Below are 17,780 nucleotides of genomic sequence, written 5' to 3'. Positions count from 1 at the left end.
CCTTCATCCAGTTAAGCAAACTTCCTTTTGTTCCTTATTATAAAAATTAAAAAAAAAAAAAAAAAATCAGTAATAGATGTTAATTTCTCAAGTGTTTTTTCAGTATCAATTAAAGTTATATAGTTTTCCCCTTTATCTACTAATGTAGAAGATTTTCATTACCTGTCTAATGTTGACCATCCTTGTACAGGTACGATTAACCCAACTTGGTTATGACATTATTCTCTAAATGCACTGCTAGGTTAGGTTTTTCTTTTTTTTTGCATGTATTTTTAAGTGAGACTGAGCTATATTTTATTTTACTATCTTTTAGATTCTGCTATGGTTATGTTCCTTTCATAGTTGGGACACACTCCCATTCTTCTCTATGCTTTGTTCCTGGTGACCTTCGTCAGGGATATATAGGGCATTCTTTCATGATTATCAGTTCATTATGGTTTTCTAACTGTACAGCCAATTTTTCGGGATGTGTATTTTCCTAGAAAATTGTCCAGGTCAATTTTCAAGATTATCCATATAAGACTATTCTAGATTCACTTCCAATTTTCGAAGTCCCTCTTACCTGAAATATGTTCCCTTTTTTCCAAATATCGTTTTCTTTAGATTTGTTGTCTATTTATTGTCCTTTTCAAACAGAAGGCATTATCATCAATTTTATTTTCTATTTCATGAATATCTTATTTTTAATTCCTTTACGTTTATTTTGGGAGATTTTCTTTTTTCTGCTTCTCTGCTGTTTTGGTTTTCTTTTCTAATCCTTCCTGCCATTTGTGCATCCTTTGAGGATGTGCTGACCCTCAATGAATTTACCCATATAGCAACAAATGAAACCTTTACCATTATTATGTAAGTGGCTACAAACTCTCTATTAATTTGGAGTCAGTCAGAGTGAGTTCCAATTCCCCACTTCCTATTATGTGATCTTGGCCAAATGTGAGCAGTTTCTTCATCTGTAAAAACAGAAATAATAATAGAGATTAAGTCTGAAACTATTTGTAAATCATTTAGCATAGAAACTGGCCCCTATTAAAATAACTCAATTGATGTCTGAGAAAACAAAACACCTCAGTTGCTCTATTTCTAAAAATAAGCAGACTGGGATGACTAATCCCAAATTCCCTCCTAGCTGTAAAAAAGATGATTTTCGGGGCACCTGGGTAGCTCAGTGGGTTAAAGCCTCTGCCTGCCGCTCAGGTCATGATCCCAGGGTCCTGGGATCGAGCCCCACATTGGGCTTTCTGCTCAGCAGGGAGCCTGCTTCCCCCTGTCTCTTTGCCTGCCTCTCTGCCTACTTGTGATCTGTCAAATAAATAAATAAAATCTTAAAAAAAAAGATGATTTTCATTCTCTCAGTTCATCCACAACAAACAACTGACCATCAAGCCACTTCCTAACCCACACCACAGCTACTAAGCTCTCCACAGTCCCTACCTCCCAGAAGCTCAGAGTCCTTGGGGAGTCAGGGTGAAGACCAACTGTTAAATAGGTAATTTTAAAATAATGTGAAAAGTGGTCTAATAAAGGCTGCGGAAATTCAGAGACTTTGAGAAGTATGTCCAGCAAAAATCAAAGATCTAGGTTGGATACCTAATTCAGGTACTTAATACTTACTAGCTGTGAATCTTCAGGCATAACTGGTGCTTTTTGTCTCTATCTGTAAAAAGGAAGAATAATACGGTTCGGATAGGTTATGTTAGGATTAAATAACAAAACTAACAGAAAGTACTTAGTATAGTGTCAGACTCACAGGAACTCAGCAAATGGCAATTATTAGTATTACCACTATTACAAGAGGCTATGGAAGTTAAAGTCAACTTACTGTACTTCAAGAGAGATAAGACAGGGTCAGGGTAATTTCCCAAATGTGTTTAAGAACAAAACCTGTGGCAAAGAAAGAAGGATGGGGAAAGGGGAAAAAAAAAAAGTTGAAAGGGGAACTAAGGTGGGTGATACCCTTGGAGGGCAGAGAATTCTACTGTATTCTCTGCTGCTAGCACTAAATCCGACCCATGTATTTTCTTCTAATTTTCTTTTTTTAAGAAGGCTCCACGCCCAACGTGGGGCTGGAACGTCTCTCTGAGATCAAAGTCGCGTGCTCTACCAACTGAGCCACCCAAGTGCCTCGCGGCCCCTGGCCCCACCCGGGTATTTTCAATAAAGAGTGAATGGAAGAATATATGTTAAGCAATAAGGTTGGATAAAAAGATTTGGGCCAAACTGCTGAAAGTGAACATTTTACATTAAAAGGAGCCTTGGATTTGGGAGTCAGGAACCCTGGGGCAGTCTTCTGACTACTGACCTGTGTTTATACTGGTTCCGTAACTTACCTGTTTGTCCTTAACGAATTACTGATACCTTGAATCGGCTAACCTACAAACCAGAGACAACACCTACCTTACAAAAATTATTGAGAATTAAGTACCAAGCAATTACCGAAGAGCCTGGCACTAATAAGCATTCAATAATGAAAGCAGCTGCAGCTGCTAACTTTTCCTTTGGGTCTTTCTCCACACCTGTGAATCGCTAAGGTAAGAACCTATTTCCTCCGATGTTCCAGCGAGCACTGAGAAACTATACTAGATTTGTCAAGGACGAAGAAAGGCCCCACCCGGCCCGCGCGACACAGGTCACCTACGCAAACTGCAGTCCTGGAACCTCCACCTGCTTCGCTGAGCCATGGAAAGCGCGACGGATGCTAGGCCATTGGAGAAAAAGGGCCTAGATAATTTGGATGTGAGGCCGTACGGAATTTCACAAAAACCGGTCCTTACCACCCTCCGACGTCTCTAGAGGCGAAGCCTAGGAAAAGGTGGAGGGGAAGCCGGAAGTGACGCAAGACCGTGAGGAACAGGAAATGACCGCAGCACGCCGGAAGTTTACCCGTTTCCAAGGCAGCGGCTCCAGCGCACCTCCAACAGGTTGGCTGGAGTCGGGAGGCTGGAAAGCAACTTGGAGGAGAGGGTACTAGCCCACGGCGGCCGCCGCCGGAGCGACTCGCGGGGAGTAGCGGCCGAAGACGGCGGCCGCCTCAGTAGCCACCGCGTGTGGAGGATAAACGGCCGACACGGCCAACGCCGGGGCCAATTAAGGCAGAGAGTTAGCGAAGACCAGGACTGTAGTCCCAGCGAAGACAGGGAAAGAATCCGTGAAGACGGCGGCCACCTCTGTAGGGACTCTAGCAGAAGACTAAGTGAAGACATCGGTTTCTCCGGCAGTGACTCTAGAAGAGTTAGTGAAGACCTGGGCAGTGTCTCTCTGGAGAGAGTTACGGGAGACGGTGGGCGCCGTCACAGTAGCTCCTGGGAGAGAGTAAGGGGAGACCAAAGCTGCAGCAGCAGCGACGTGAATTTAAGTGAAGTCGGGAGCCACCAAACTAGTGACTGCGAGGGACTGGTCAGAGAAGACCGCGGCCTGTGCTTCAGTGATTCTTGGGAGGGTGTTAGAGTAGTCCCGGACCCCCAACTCAGCCACTTCGGGGAGAGAGGCAGTGACTACTGCAGACGCCGCCTCAGTGGCTCTTGGGAGGAAGGGAGTGTCGATGGCGGCCACAGCCTCAGTAATTCCTGGGAGGGAGTAAGTGAAGACCGCGGTTACGCGGCCAGCGACTCCTCCGGGGTGAGCGTCAGCGTAGACGCCAGCCGCTGCCTCCGTGGCTTCTGGGAGAGAGAACGTATAGACGAGGGCTTCCGCAGCGGGAACTCTTGGGAGAAAATCCGGGAGGATCAGGTACCCAGTCTTAGCGACGACGAAGGCAGCCACTGCAGTGGCTCGTGGGTGACAGCAAGTGAAGACCGCCGCAGCAGCGGGGGCCTGGACTCGGGTCTTCCCCGGAGTCCGAGGGATCGCACCATGCCAGGGGCTTCCGATTCGGGCCCTTCCACCTCCTCTAGGGAGAGTGCAAACCCGTGTGAGTCAGACTACTTCGCTTGCCTTTGTCTCTGCCACTCTTTTCTGATTTCATCCACATCTGCTTTGGCCCTTTCTGGCAGTTTCCTTTCTCAGTTGTGACTCCTGATTTCCCTTAATTGACTTGTTTTAAGTGGGTCCCAAAGCTGTTCACTTGTTTCTTATCCTTCTTCACTCCAGCTTTCCTCTCATTCTTTCCACCTGCACTATTCCTGAGACTTCTAGTCCAGACTGACATAAACGCTTGTTAAATATTAGACTCTTGGCTTCTCTGCAGCATTTGACCCTCTGGAGATGACTTTAGACTTACCTAGTTTTCTCCCTTCCACTCTATTGACTCTCCCTTTCCCTTAGTTAACTTTTCTTCCATCCTCTCCTTAAATCCTATTATTTCCCCCTGGATAATGCCATCACTGGTGCTTTTTTCCCTGGTCGTGTGCTGTTATTGAGAACTGACCGGGAAACTTGTGTGGCTGTGAGATTCTTGTGCCATCTTGGTTTGAGCAAGGACTATTGATAACACCCTTAATGACTTAATTTTTTGAGACTCAGTCCTTTTCTCTGATACATTATAGCCCCCAAAGAAAAATACTCCCAAGCATTCGAGGCCAGGTGGTATGGTTTCTTATATCCTGTTCACTGTCTTAGCTTCTGCCTGCCAAACACTGTGATAATATTGAAAAAGGAAAGGGTTAAGGTGTAGGCAGGGAAAGATATTATGACAGTGCTTGGCACATGGTAGATACTCAGAAAGGATTTTTGAGTAAAATGTGCAGCATTTTGTTAAGGAGTGCTATAAGATATTATACTAGCCCTCAAGAAATTAGCATTTGAGTTGTGGAGAAAGGACATATACATAGATAAATAGTAGTATAGATTGCATAGATTATCTACCAAAAATTAAAAAACCATTTGAGGTCAGGAATCATGCCTTTTTGTTCAGGATATACTTTGATTAAATTCTCTTCTTCTTTCTCTTCCAGCAACTGTTCATGCTTAGGTACCTTTGTTGCTTCTGGCTTAAAATATTTCACAGTCACAGGGACGCCTGGGTGGCTCAGTTGGTTAAGCAGCTGCCTTCGGCTCAGGTCATGATCCCAGCGTTCTGGGATGGAGTCCCACATCCGGCTCCTTGCTCAGCAGGTAGCCTGCTTCTCCCTCTGCCTCTGCCTGCCATTCTGTCTGCCTGTGCTAGCTCGCTCTCCCTCTCTCTCTCTGACAAATAAATAAAATCTTAAAAAAAAATTTCACAGTCACAATGTAGCTTTGATGTTTGGAACATTAAATTGTAAAATATAAGACCGCTGGAGTGTTATGAAGTAAACATTGTGACCTGCCATTCCTTTCTTAGTGTAGTACAAGTGAGAAGGATAAGAAAAAGATTGTGGAATATATCAGCCTATGTGAGTTAGGGCTCTGTTAAAATCACTGGAGAGTAGGTCTCTCTTGTGGAGAATGCACTGGGTGTATTTCAGAATGGTTACTTTCCCCCTTTCCCTGCCAAAGACGTGAAGTAATTCTTTTCACAGTGATAACCTGGTGGGATTTACACTGGTAGGGTAAAATCTATGAAAATGTGGGGGCGTTCTAAGACTGTAGCCCTCGAGAGTTTCTCATTCGTAGGCTAATACTTGCCCAGCCTCTAGCAGTTTGTCAAAATTACCATTTCAGTGCTTGGAAGTTTATGGCTCCAGTGGCTTTTGCTCCAGGTAAGCTGAACTTGTTTGTGTTTCTCTGTATTTGTGTGTCCAGACTCAGGGAGGCAACTGGCTCTGAGACCTTGGTTCTCTGATGAGTCCAAGAAAAGTTGTTGATTTTCCTTTTGTCCAGCTTTTTCTTTACCTATGGGAGTGATAACTTCTGTGCTTTTTATGTGTTAGAGCTGAAATGGAAGTGTGATTGAACTGTTAATCACAAACATCTTTGTAGTAAATTGTTTGGAAAGCCAAAGTGATTTTGTGCTTTCTGTTGAATCATTGCTTTAGTCTTTTTTTTTTTTTTAAAGTTTTGTGATATATGTTAATTTGATTTTCAATAGGTGCCCGGAAGAAAGTGCATTTTGGTAACATACATGATGCTGTACGGGCTGGAGATGTAAAGCAGCTTTCAGATATAATAGAACGAGGAGCCAGCATAAATGAAGCAGACATTCTCCATAAGTTTACCCCTTTACATTGGGCAGCACATTCTGGAAGTTTGGAGGTAAGAGGCTGTATAAATTATTAAACTGAAGTAAGTTTACAACTGTTAGCAATTTTGAAATTTAGCAAATAGGACTGAGACTTTATACTAGGCACTGGAAATATTTTTTTCTTTTCATTTCGTTGTAATATTTGTTGTTCTGGTTACTGTGCCTTTGTAACAAATTGTCTCAAAAGGTAGTGGGATGAAATGGCCATTGGTGCTCAGGAGTAAATTAGGAGTTTGGATCTCAGGGACAGCTTGTCCTGTTTTGTGATGTGTTGGGCTTCAGCTAGAAGATTTAAATGCTGAGTCTGGAATCTTCTGAAGGCTTGTTCATGCAGGTGTCTGGTAGAAGATGCTAGCTACACCCTGGCCACCTTAATTCCTCTCCATGTGGGTTTTTATGTGAAGTCTCTCCACCTGGGCTTGTTTGTGATTCCTCACAATGTAGTTACTGTGTTCCAAAGGCAAGCATGGAGGGTAATTTATAGACGGTAGCATGGGAATATCCAGTTCTGTCAATCCTAAAATTTTTCCTATAGTTATTTTAGATTTTTAAAAAAGAGATGGAATATTATAGTTGCGTGTGAAGTCCCTTAGCACTCCCTTCAGGTGCCATTCCTCTCCTCCCAACTCATATGTTGTTATTACATATGATTATAGCATTGTTTTTAATGACATTTTATATAAATGACATCATACTATGTGTATCATCTTGTAGCTTTTTGTGTTCAATGATGTGTTTTGGAGTCTTAACTATGTGGTTACATTTATGTACTCCATTTCTTTGAGACATGTTACAATACCATCTACTTAGATTAATATCAGAATTTATCCACTTTTTGATTGATGGCTATTTAGTTGGTTTCCATTTTCAGCTAGTACAGGCAGTGCTTGGTGAATATTTTTATGCAGACTTTCTCTTGGGTTGTGTGAAAAGCCACCTGGACTTTTTCTTCATGATTCAAGATTGTGTGGAGCTTATTTTCGTGACTACAGCCTGTAGGCTGCAGTGGTTCTGTTCAGTACAAAGTCTCTTATTGCTCCAGACACACAGAGACTGCTTTCTCTGAATATGGTTTCTCTGTGTGATTTCCTGTTTGGGCTTCTCTGCTTCTTGGAACCAAATCTGGTCCTGAGGATTATATTAAATAGCTTGAACTTTATCCTGTAGGGGATGGGTTTTGGACTTAAGGAAGGTTTCAAGTAATATCAGATAATTAGTTTGAGAACGATAACTTTATACTCTCCACCAGTTTGTGTGCCCTGCTTGAACTGTTGTAAACAGGATTTTTGCTTTGGCCTTTTAGCGGCTCCCTTTCACCTAGGAGAAATGTGCCTTGACAGTTCTTTGTGAGTTTATAACCCTGGGTGGGTATTTTTTTCTGTTTCCTTCCACATCCCTTCTGGATCGACTTTGGTGGATCTCCCATCTCTTCTCTGGCTTCAGATGTCAGTCCTAGTTTCATCAAAGATGGGTGTTCTTCCTGCTTATCTTGCCTTTTTTTTTTTTTTTTTAATGATTGCTAAGAGAGGAAGAAGTAGTGATCTCACTCTGCCATAATCAAATAAGATGGGGTTTCCTCTCTTTCCTGGTATCCTTCATCCTTTCTGATTACTCTCGGTCTTTTTTGATTAATGTCCTCTGCCTGCTCTACAAATAGAGGCATTTTTTTATTCCTCTGCTAATGACCTTTTCTCTCCTACTTTATATCCTTTCTTTAGGTCGTCTTTTAGAGTTTCTTGGCTTTACTGCTACTACAGAATAATTCATTGGTTTGCTTTTTCTCTTGAACTCTGGCTTATGTATCAGGTGCTTGATCAACACCTCAGGCATATCTGATAGGATCTCACATTGGTCTAAAACTAAACCAGTATCCTTTTCCCTCCCTTTCTTAGTTTTCCAGGCTAATGACTTTGCATCATTATTGACTTGTTTCCAGAAGCAAACACAGTATCAACATTTGTCTGAAGGTGTACTTCATAATGCATATTGATGTAGTGAGAACTGATTACCAGATCCTTGATTTTGTTCCATCTTCATCTCCTGAGTTTGTCCTCTCCGTCCTCTAAGCCATTGCTTTAGATCTAATTGATTTCTTCTTTTCTGTCTCATCCACCTTTAGTTCATATTCAGTATAAAGTTATCCCTCTAAAACTAATATCTGATGTTACTTAAGTCCATGTAGTGACGCAGTCCCCCATAAGTTATTATAAAGTTTAAGATATTTACTAGAAGGGACTTCTCTCTCCAACCTCATCTCCCATCATACTTGTTTTACTCTGTAGTACTGGTGACTACTGTCATGTCCTACACAAGTCTGCTGTTTCATGTTACTGTAAACTTATGTTGTTTTTATCTGCTTAGTCTCATCTCTTCTTACTGGTTTCTTGGTTGAAAACTAGGCCAGGCAGCACCCACTTGGTAAAGCCTCTGTGTTCCCCACCCCCCTTACATTCCCCAATAAACTACCTAGGATCTACCCTTAAGTCTTACACATATTTAAAAAATTGTATTTGTTTGTATGTATCACATTGAATTTATCACCCTGAAGCTCTTTTAGAGTTTTGAGCTTTTTGAAGGTACCATTTAGGTTTTATTCCTCTTTTTTTCCCCCAGCATCTGGCATAATGTCTGGCATATTGGATTCATAATAAATGTTGGCTGTATTGCTGAATTTTTTGATTTTTAAAAAATTAAAAAAATTTTTATTTTAAGTGTCTAGAACAGTGTGTAACAGATATTCCAGAAATGTTTGTTGAAATTTTAACAAAAATAAATCTAAACCAAAAGATTTTGGTGACTTTCTACCTTCCCATGTAAAGATCATCTCCTAATTATCTGCTTGAGTACTACATCAATGCTTTTACATTTTGTTATCCTTTCTGAAATATCTTTTTTTTTTTAAGAATTTTTAAATTTATTTGACACAGAGAGAGAACGAGAGAGGGAACACAAGCGGGAGGAGTGGGAGAGTGAGAAGCAGGCTTCCCGCTGAGCAGGGAACCTGATGCAGGGCTCCATCCCAGAAGCTTGGGATCCTGACCTGAGCCGAAGGTAGACATTTAATGACTGAGCCACCCAGGCACTCCCTCTCTGAAATATCTTAAGGCTGTGGTACTTATGTTGGTAATATGAAATGGTTACTAAATAAACAACTGGTAAAACCTGCTTTCTTAGACTTCAGTTCTTTTCCTTGTGTCAGATGATATCAGTTCTTGAGCCCCCTGTGGTAAACTTTATTTCAGGTATATTTTTCACTGCCAGAATTTCTTTTCCTTATTTATTTTTTTGAAAAAATAATTTGTCTCTTTGTACATTTTTTTCCTTTTTTTTTTTCAATTGTATTACATCTTTCACATTTTTGAAGTTAACTTTGAAAATACAATAGTATATCATGTATGTGGATGTGAATCAATATTTGAATATTCATGGTCACAGAATAATTAAAATTCAAAATTAAAATGAATCTTTATAAATAAATGTACTATAAATTATAGTCTCAAAAACAGAGATATTTATAGTTTTATTTAAATTTCATAAAATTTATTTTTATCCTGAACGTTGAATTGTTTCCCAAACGTATTGTGAATTAGGCAAAACTTTAATTCAGTTAACACATTTTTATGAGTGTTTGTGTGTAAAAAATTGTTTTTAAAGATTTTATTTATTTATTTATTTGACTAAGAGGGAGAGAGTACAAGCAGGGGGAACAGCAGAGGGGTAGGGAGAAGCAGGCTCCCTGCTGAGCAGGGAGACTGATATTGGGCTCTATCTCAGGACCCTAGGATCATGACCTGGGCTTAAGGCAGATAGTTAACTGACTGAGCCATCCAATGGCTCACCACTGAAGATTTTATTTTATTTTATTTTAAATAATCTCTACATCCAACATTGGGCTTGAACTCACACGCTCCACTGACTGAGCTAGGTAGGCACCCATATATATATTTTTTCAAAAGTGTACTCTTTCATCCCCATCACCTATTTCAGCCACTCTCCACCTACTGCTTCTCTGATAACTATCATTTTGTTCTCTATAGTTAAGAGTCTGTTTCTTGGTTTGTCTTTTTTTCCTTTGCTCATTTGTTTTGTTTCTTAAATTACAAGTAAAAGATAGATCATATGGTATTTATCTTTCTCTTATTTCTGTTTGTCTGTATTTTCTATTGAATGAGTCATTGTCATCATACTTTAATTCTTTAGATATCAATTCTTTTAAAAGTTGTTTCAGTTCTCTGGAGCTATTTATAATGGATGCTTTGAAGTCACACTAAGTCCAACATCTGGGCCCTCTTAGAGATAGTTTCTATTGATTGTTGTCTCCCCCGCTGCCCATAATCTCATAATTTTTTAGTTTGCCTAGACATTTTGAAAACTGTACATTTTAGATTATCTATTGTAGCAGCTTTTAATTCTGTTCCTATTCACTGCATCCGTCCCAGATGTGCTTATTGCTGTGTATTTGCTTGTTGACTTGCTTGGACTAATTGTGTGGAGTCTGTTTCCCCACAATATGTAGTCACTACACCGTTTTTTAAATTTGTTTGTTTTGGTTTTTAAAAATTCTTGTTAGTATTTTTAAGTCTGGCTAGGGGTCACTCTTGGATCAGTGATTGATCAGAGGTTGTGCTTGAATACCTTTACCTAGTAAGGATTAATCTTTTGCTGAGTCTGTGTGTGGCTTGAAGAATGTTTTCAAAGTCCAGTTTACAGGTCAATTTGACTTTGTTGTTGTTGTTGTTGTTGTTGTTTTTCCCAAATGTGTTTACAAGGCCTTAGATTTAGCAGGAATGTCTAGCCAACTTGGGCCCTCTTCAGTATTTCCTGAATATAAGCAATTTTGTACATGTACCTAGCCTTGTAGATGACAAGGGTTAAGGGGAATCTTAGCAAGGCCCACTTGTTGTCTCATTTCTTGGATTTTGTTCATTAATTTTCTGGGTGGTCTTTTGTTGTTTGTCTTCACCAGTATTGTGACTTCAGGTGAGTGCTAATGTTGGCTTTCCCAGGTTTTTGGCGCCAAAGGTTGGACTTGTTTTTGACTTTGTGCGTGGACATGGAGTCTTTATTCCTTCCAGCAGGGCAATGGAGTGGTCCGCTGGGTAGAACTTCTGCACCATGTAGCTCGGGTTAGGGATAGTTGTAGTCCCAGGCTTTCTGTTGCTGACTCCACCTGTTCTTATTGAGATTCAGAACATCTTCTTGAGTTAACACTGCTTATTTTGTTTAGTGCCTCTGACATTCTCAGAGTCTTTACATTGTTGTTTTTGACAACTTTGCCTAGTTTTGGTTTTTTTTTAAAGATTGTATTTATTTATTTGAGAGAGAGAGTGCGTGCAGGCACACACACATGAGTGAGAGGAGTGGCAGAGGGAGAGGGACAATCAAGAATCCCTGCTGAGGGTGGAGTCTGACCTAGGGCTCGATCCCAGGACCCTGAGATCATGCATGACTTGAGCCGAAGTCAGATGCTTAATTGACTGAGCCACTGAGGAGCCCCTACTTTGTCTAGTTTTATCACTGCTTCTTTGGGGGGTATTTTTCAAGCTCCTCACTTAGCCATTTCTGGCTCTTAGCCACATCAGTAAGATTGATCAGTTGATTAAAAAAAAAAAAAAGAAAAGATTTTATTTATTTATTTGAGAGAGAGAGAGCACAAGTGGCAGGGAGCTGGGGGTGGAGCAGAGGGAAAGAGAGAAGCAGACTTTCCGCTGAGCAGGGAGCCCGATGTAGGACTTGATCCCAGGACCCTGAAATCATGACCTGAGCTGAAGGCAGACATTAACTGGGTGTTAATGATCAGTAGTAACTGGGTGCCCTGATCAGTAGACTTTTGACAAAGATGCAAATGAGGTCCAATGGAGAACAGATAGTGTTTTCATTAAATGGTACTGGCACAATGGAACAGTAATATGTGAGAATATGATATATTTGGCACCTTATGTAAGAATGTATTCAAAACAGATCATAAACAAATGCAACATGTAATGTTCTAAAGCTTCTAGAAGAAAACATTAGAGAAAAATCTTTGCAAATCACATCTCTTAAGAATTTATAACCAGAACATATGAAACTCTAATAGTTCCATAGTAAGAAATAAAAAAACTCAATTAAAAAAATGGGTAGATGGGGTGCCTGGGTGGCTCAGTGGGTTGAAGCCTCTGCCTTTGGCTCGGGTCATGATCTCAGGGTCCTGGGGTCAAGCCCCTCATTGGGTTCTCTGCTGAGCAGGGAGCCTGCTTCCCCCTCTCTCTGCCTATCTCTTTGCCTACTTGTGAACTCTCTGTCAAATAAATAAATAATATCTTAAAAAAAAAAAAAAAGGTCAAATGACTTTGACACTTGGAAGGGACATATGGATGGCAATCAAGCACATGAAAAGGTATTCAACATCATTAGCCATTAAGGTAATGTAAACTAAAAACACAATCAGATGCCAACACATTCCTATTAGAATGGCAAAACAAAAAACAAAAAATGATACTACCAATATTGGCAAGAATATGGAGCAGCTGCAACTCGTATATACTGCTAGTAGAAATGTAAAATGGTATAGCTACTTGGGAAGAGAGTGTGGCTGTTTCTTATAAAATTGAACATATACTTACCTATGTTCCGGTAATCCTACCTACATATTTACCCAGGAGAAATAGAAAACTAGTTACATGAATGTTTCCAGTGGTTTTTATTTTCCTATAACTGAATAATGTTAGCATGTAGTAGTCTCTCCATAAATATTTGTTGATAAATGGGTGACTTACTGTGATTAGTAGTGACACTGAGCTTCTTTTAAATCTTTTTATTTTCTTGGCTGCTTATCTCTGTGACAGGCCAATGATAACTAAATGTTAAGCCTTTCAACAAATGATAATGGCTATGACTTAATATGACAGTGTATACTAAAGATACAACCAATTCTTTAAAAAGAAACTTCTTGAAGATAGAATCCCCAAACTTGAACATATAAAAACAGTAACATCATATGTGGCACAGAACTCTAGTACTGTATTTTATTGAGATTTACATTAATTAAAATATTAAATGAAGATGCATTTGACTCTCCCCCTTTTTTTTGTAAGCCACTTTTTTTCCTTTTTTTAGCAAATATCACCAAAATAACAATGTTTGCTCTGATACAGAAGCATCCAGGCTCATTTAAAGATTTGTGGCAGAGGTTGCAAATTGGCAGCTTTTGAGTGAATATGACTTGCAGATGTGTTTTGTTTGGCTTACACAATATGGGTGAAATATAAGATTTGGATTAACATTTCACTTATAGTAACAACTGGCTGGGATTAAGTAGCATTTATACCTTATGGACAAGGAATGAGATCTCCAGTTTGCCAAAGCTCCCACTGTTCCCTATTGTTGACCCAATAATAAGGCCAAGTGGTTACCATATCATTGTTCTTACGCTTTTGTTTTTCTTAAAACTAGCCCCCTCACTTACTTATGATGCTTCCCAGGCTATGGTATTTCATGATAATAGACTAAATTTCAAAGATCTAAAGATGTTCAAAAAAATCCGACTTATAACTTGTTAACATGTTATTTTCTTAATTTAGTGTCTTCATTGGCTCCTCTGGCATGGAGCTGATATCACACAAGTAACCATGAGAGGTTGGACAGCAGCTCACATAGCTGCAATCAGAGGTCAGGATGCTTGTATGCAGGTAATAATAATTTTGATTACTTTTAAAAAATCAGTACATTTAATAACTTTAGCTTAATTTTGTTGGGCTATTGTTTTTATTATAATAATATGACCCATAAATTTAGTTCTTTGTCCTAAACGAGTACTTACTGAATTCCACGGCTCAGATATTTGGTACCAAATACAGCTTAAACAAATTGTGTAAGACTGGGATCCTTTTATCTTTGAAGTAATTGGCTATCTGATAGGTCATCTTTTTTTTTTTTTAAGATTTTATTTATTTATTTGACAGAGAGAGATCACAGTAGACAGAGAGGCAGGCAGAGAGAAAGAGAGGGAAGCAGGCTCCCTGCTGAGCAGAGAGCCCAATGCGGGACTCCATCCCAGGACCCTGAGATCATGACCTGAGCCAAAGGCAGCGGCTTAACCCACGGAGCCACCCAGGCGCCCCAGGTCATCTTTTTTTTAAAAAAAAAATATTTTATTTATTTATTTGCCAGAGAGAGAGAGAGAGAGAGCAAGCGCACACAGGCAGGCAGAGTGGCAGCAGAGGCAGAGGGAGAAGCAGGCTCCCCACGGAACAAGGAGCCCGATGCGGGACTTGATCTCAGGATGCTGGGATCATGACCTGAGCCGAAGGCAGCTGCTTAACCAACTGAGCCACCCAGGCGTCCCATGATAGGTTGTCTTAAAGGGATGTCTCAGACATGTCCAGATTATCTCCTTAATAGCCTGTCATGCCTTAAATTTCTTATTTAATGTATTTCCTGGCCAGAATTTCACATTAATATGTGCAGGATCTAGCTTATTAGATTAACTGGATATAATCAATGTACTGAAGTAGACTGGAATTTGGAGGAATACAAAATTGTATAAGCAAATGGTTCCTCCCTCTAAGAAGCCTGAGATTCTACTTGGAATGAGAGGTTCTCTACTCAGTGAGTTACAAAACAGTACAAAGTACAGTCTATGATTAAGGTCTTAATGATTAGAAGGAGATAGAGAAATCATTAATGGAGACAATAAAAATTCAATTAAGCCAAAAAGAACAGGTTGAGTTCAGAAAGTAAGGAGCAATAAAAAATGATTATTATTTTTTATGTGTGAATTATGGTTTTCCATTCATCACTTCATTTAATACAGAAATTTTAGGAGTCCCCTTTTTATAGATAAAGAATCAGATTCTGAAAGTTAAGTACCTTGCCTAAGTAAGTGACAAAACCAGAATTTGAACTTAGGTTTTATTTTATGAATCTCTATGCTCTAATTCTATGTGTAGTACTTAAATTGGAAAAATTAGATGTGTTCAAGGGGTAAACTATTGTATGAGCCTGACTAAGTTGTAGATGTTTTGTTGTTGTATACTGTTATGAATTAAGTTTGGATAGCCAGATAGGTAAAATGTCTTAGAAGGAGAATTAAGATTCATTTGTGTAAGAGTTTTTATATGTGTACTAATATATACTCTTACATATATCACCCATGCATACTTATGCATACATACACATGCACATTAACAGAGGACAGTAATGAAAGTAACAGTAACAGTAATGAAAGCAGTATTTCAGGAAATTATTCTAACAAGATGTATCTGGGCTTACCTAGGATGAGGAAACAGTCTGGAGGGAAGAAGACCAGTTAGAGACTTTTGGTGTCATCACTACCCACAGAGGGAGAAATTAGGTGGTGGCAGTGGGAAAGAAAGAAAATGACAGAAGCCATCTTGAAAAGCAGGTGTTGACATAATAGAGTGAAAATTTTAAAGTTTTGAGGCAGTATGGCAGATAATAATGACACTACAGATAGGGAAATCTGAAAAGCAAGAGAGATATGGGAGCAAAAATATTGAATTCATTTTGGTACATGTTGTTTAGGGGGCTTATAGGACATTTGGGTGCAGAAGATCCAGGCAGTTGAAAAGGGTGCTGGAGACAAAAATTTAAGGAGTAATAATGTATAGGAAAGAGAATAGAGTGTTGAAGATTGAATGTTGAAGAATGTTACTAGTAGTGATGGTAGGAAGCAGAGAAATGAGTAAAGAATTTGGAGGAGGAAGTCAGATAGAGAGCCAGGATGCACTGGACTATGCAAATGAGGGAAGAATAGTTAGGCTGAGTGTCAGAGTTACGGGATGTAAGGAAATGCCAGTGGACTTGAGAGTCACTATAGGGTGAGGTTTGCTGAATTTCCATGTAGTGGTAGGACGCCATCTTGTTTGCAGGTTGATTTGGAGTTGAGGCATTGAGGTATTAATTTGAGAAGTAGGCACTGAAAAAGGAAATAAAATAGTAACTTCAGGGAATATCGGGGTCAAATAAAGCTTTAGTTGATGCTTTCCTTCCTCTAAGCAATCAAACCATTCCCATAGCCCTGATTGTCCTTGTCTCCCTCAAAGGGATCTTTTCATTCTCAGAGATTTTGTGGTACTTTTTTTGTACTGTACTGTGTGGTTGTTGATTATCAAGGACTGCTTTGTATAATTGATTATCATTGTCTCTACATATGTCCTAATTCTCTAAATTGACATGTCTTCATATTCCTTGTAGTGATTTTTAAAGTGCAGTAAATATTCAGTGTGTGCTTTGTGATGATTATTGACTAGTTTGTTAATTATGAAGACTATTCTTAAAGCTTTTAATATGAGCTATGATGGAGTCCTTTGCTAAGATACTGGTAAATAAATACTGGTTAAAAAAGGTTTAAGGGAGGGATGCCTGGATGGCTCAGTGGGTTAAGCCTCTGCCTTCGGCTCAGGTCATGGTCTCAGGGTCCTGGGTTTGAGCTCTGCATTGGGCTCTCTGCTCAGTGGGGAGCCTGCTTCCCCCCACAACCCCTGCCTGCCTCTTGGCCTACTTGAGATCTGTCTGTCAAATAAATAAATAAAGTCTTTTTTAAAAAAAGTTCTGAGGGAGTACAACTAAAAAATATTAACTAGTAATTCTTTTAAACAGATTACTTGGTATATTACATAGAGGGGTGTGCTGTGTTTATGATATAATCCTTATACAGAAACTAGGCTGATTGAAAATTCAGATGGAATTTCCTCAGATGCAGTTAGAAATTTGATTCGGAGCTAGAACGAGTTACTTTAATAATGAAATCCTCCTACAGTGTATTCAAAACCTAGTTAATAAAAGATTCTGCTTTTGAAATAGTGACAGTTTACTTTTTAGTTTATTAGTTTAGTATTAAAGTATTTAGCTTAGTGGTTATTAATCTCTGTGTACCTTATAAATCGTATGTACATGTTGAAATCAGAATGTGAAATCTGGTATTATAAATATCTCCTAGGCAAGGTTAAAAAAGATCTTAAGTATTTTCTTAAGATTATCTAAGAATTTCTCATACTTTATCTATGGCACATATATAAGAACTTACATAATGTAGCCATAGGTTGATAAATTGCTTGCCTATTACACATCTGCATTCATGATTTAACATTTATATTTATGTACACTCAGTGTTATTTCTCTATTTTTAGGCTCTCATAATCAACGGAGCAAATCTGGCATCTCAAGATGATCGTGGATGCACTCCTTTACACCTTGCTGCAACACATGGACATTCTTTCACTTTACAAATAATGCTTCGAAGTGGAGTGGTGAGAGATTCCTGTTAATATGCGAGAATGTGTGATCATATAGATGGAATAGCATTTAGTAGCTAGTTATCTCTTCCTGACTTTTTAAATTCCTTTTATGATCAGAGCAATTTGATCTCTCTCTTTAGCTTTTCTGTCTTTAAACACAGGAGCAATAATTTAGATAAAGCTTCAAAAAATCCCAGTTTAGCTATACAAAGGATTTCAGAGGCTGGGGGTTCTTCATGTCGATTCAGAGTTTAACTGGGAAGATTCTGAAGCTTCCAAACCCATTTCAGCCAGTGATTATATATCTTTATGAATTTCTGTGTGTTTACCTATTTTTTTGTAACTTATTTCATACACTGATTTAGAAGGTGATTTTTATCTCCAGAAATTTCATTCATTGTGATATTTATTTTCATTATTACTTAGTGGTTGTAAAAAAAAAC

General features: G+C 39.2%; 1 protein-coding gene and 1 long non-coding RNA gene across 2 annotated transcripts in view; one reads left to right on the top strand and one right to left on the bottom strand.

Moving 5' to 3' along the window:
- Positions 1–63: 63 nt before the first annotated feature.
- On the bottom strand, positions 64–2,842 carry LOC116599683. The gene is made up of 4 exons (XR_004289448.1): positions 2,636–2,842; positions 1,820–1,881; positions 1,612–1,650; positions 64–950 (listed from the first exon to the last, which is right to left on the bottom strand). It is a non-coding gene; the product is annotated as an uncharacterized LOC116599683 (long non-coding RNA).
- A 5-nt stretch (positions 2,843–2,847) lies between these two features.
- The window catches only part of ANKRD42 (ankyrin repeat domain 42), a gene marked incomplete at its 5' end in the record, with an annotated part of 56,380 nt that continues 41,447 nt past the window's right edge, over positions 2,848–17,780 (top strand). Inside the window, 4 exons of the mRNA XM_032359712.1 lie at positions 2,848–3,907; positions 5,945–6,108; positions 13,660–13,767; positions 17,230–17,349. Of these exons, the coding sequence (XP_032215603.1) occupies positions 2,848–3,907; positions 5,945–6,108; positions 13,660–13,767; positions 17,230–17,349 (1,452 nt within the window). The remainder of the gene's footprint in view (positions 3,908–5,944; positions 6,109–13,659; positions 13,768–17,229; positions 17,350–17,780) is intronic.

This window comes from Mustela erminea, chromosome 9, assembly GCF_009829155.1.
Source record: "Mustela erminea isolate mMusErm1 chromosome 9, mMusErm1.Pri, whole genome shotgun sequence".
NCBI lineage: Eukaryota > Metazoa > Chordata > Mammalia > Carnivora > Mustelidae > Mustela > Mustela erminea.
Note: the sequence above shows the minus strand (reverse complement) of the source record. Positions and strands in the feature narration are given on the sequence as shown.